The sequence below is a fragment of the Herpailurus yagouaroundi genome, unplaced genomic scaffold (assembly GCF_014898765.1).
Source record: "Herpailurus yagouaroundi ecotype Mexico unplaced genomic scaffold, PumYag 139, whole genome shotgun sequence".
Taxonomy (NCBI): Eukaryota; Metazoa; Chordata; class Mammalia; order Carnivora; family Felidae; genus Herpailurus; species Herpailurus yagouaroundi.
This window is the reverse complement of record NW_024412394.1, coordinates 43,791,088-43,792,514: the sequence shown is the minus strand read 5'-3', so window position 1 is coordinate 43,792,514 and position 1,427 is coordinate 43,791,088. Positions and strand designations below refer to the sequence as shown.

General features: G+C 40.3%; 1 protein-coding gene across 14 annotated transcripts in view; it reads left to right on the top strand.

The window, feature by feature from the left end:
• The window catches only part of SNAP91 (synaptosome associated protein 91), a 153,789-nt gene that overhangs the window by 143,453 nt on the left and 8,909 nt on the right, over positions 1-1,427 (top strand). For all 14 annotated transcript variants that reach the window (XM_040474074.1, XM_040474073.1, XM_040474067.1 and 11 more), the window contains one exon: positions 999-1,082. In XM_040474074.1, the coding sequence (XP_040330008.1) occupies positions 999-1,082 (84 nt within the window). The remainder of the gene's footprint in view (positions 1-998; positions 1,083-1,427) is intronic.

The following is a 1,427-nucleotide window of genomic DNA, read 5'->3' as shown; positions in this document are numbered from 1 at the left end:
TTTTTTATTTTTTTTTCAACGTTTATTTATTTTTGGGACAGAAAGAGACAGAGCATGAACGGGGGAGGGGCAGAGAGAGAGGGAGACACAGAATCGGAAACAGGCTCCAGGCTCTGAGCCATCAGCCCAGAGCCTGACGCGGGGCTCGAACTCACGGACCGCGAGATCGTGACCTGGCTGAAGTCAGACGCTTAACCGACTGCGCCACCCAGGCGCCCCCTTTACTTTACCATTTTTACTGACATCACTATTTTCTTTTTTAATTAGGATTTTGCTCTAATAGTTGAGTTCAATTTAAGGGATTGCAGTAGGTTTAGTTTTAAACATAAGGGAAATATTAGGAGATTTGTTGTATAACTAAAAGCTGTCAGACCTGTATCTGAAATGGGATATTTGTGCTTTATTATGTAATGTGCAGTCTTCTAAATGCTTCCTAAAACTTGGATTTAATTTTGGCCCTTGAGCAAATGTAGAGCCATCAAAATTCAGAGAGAAGTATAACACAGAAAAGAATCTAAAAATGGGGGGGAGGTGGGCAATGGAAACCAAGCATTGATATGTAAATGAAGACATGTTTTTCAAATGTCTAACCCAGTACCTGTAGGAGGATATAATGATAGGAAAAAACATGCTTAGAGAAACTCAACTTACAGTGAGGGTGGAAGAGAATTGTAAGAGGAGGAAGAGAGGAAGGCCAATGCTGTGAGTAGGCTTTAAACCAGTGAGCCCAAATATGACAACAGTGAACATCAAGTTAGTAACCTTGTTCATATCATTAGCATGGTGCTAGAGCCATTTTTTTTAATGTAAAACTAAAATGGGATATTTCTTTACATACCCACACATATTTAAAGGGGCATGTATTTTAAAATTATATTCTGTCATTTTAAAACCAAATTATGTTGGTTCTTTTTGTTTGTCATTGTTATTGTTGTTGTTGGTGGTGGTGGTGGTGGTGTATATGTGTGTGTGTGTGTGTGTGTGATTTTTTTTGGTAGCAAGGAGCTGTACCTCCTACCAGTTCGGTTCCTCCTGTTGCCGGGGCCCCATCTGTTGGACAGCCTGGAGCAGGATTTGGAATGGTGAGTGGTGACTTGTGCTAAAAATTGTAATTGACATTTTTGAGGCCTTTGCAACATCCTGTATTAACAAATACTACTACAGAATATAATTCTTCCCTGAATACAGTAAAGCAAAACTCAAAAAATTAAGTCATCTGCTTTAAACATTAGGAAGTCTACACATGACATGACAAAGTCAGCTAGAAAATATTTAAAATTGGCATGCCTGGGTGGCTTGGTCACTTGAGCATCCAACCCATGGTTTTCTGCTCAGGTCATGGTCCCAAGGTTGTGGGATCAAGCCCCACATTGGTCTCTGCACTGAGTGTGGAACCTGCTTAAGATTCTCTCTCTCTCTCTCTCTCT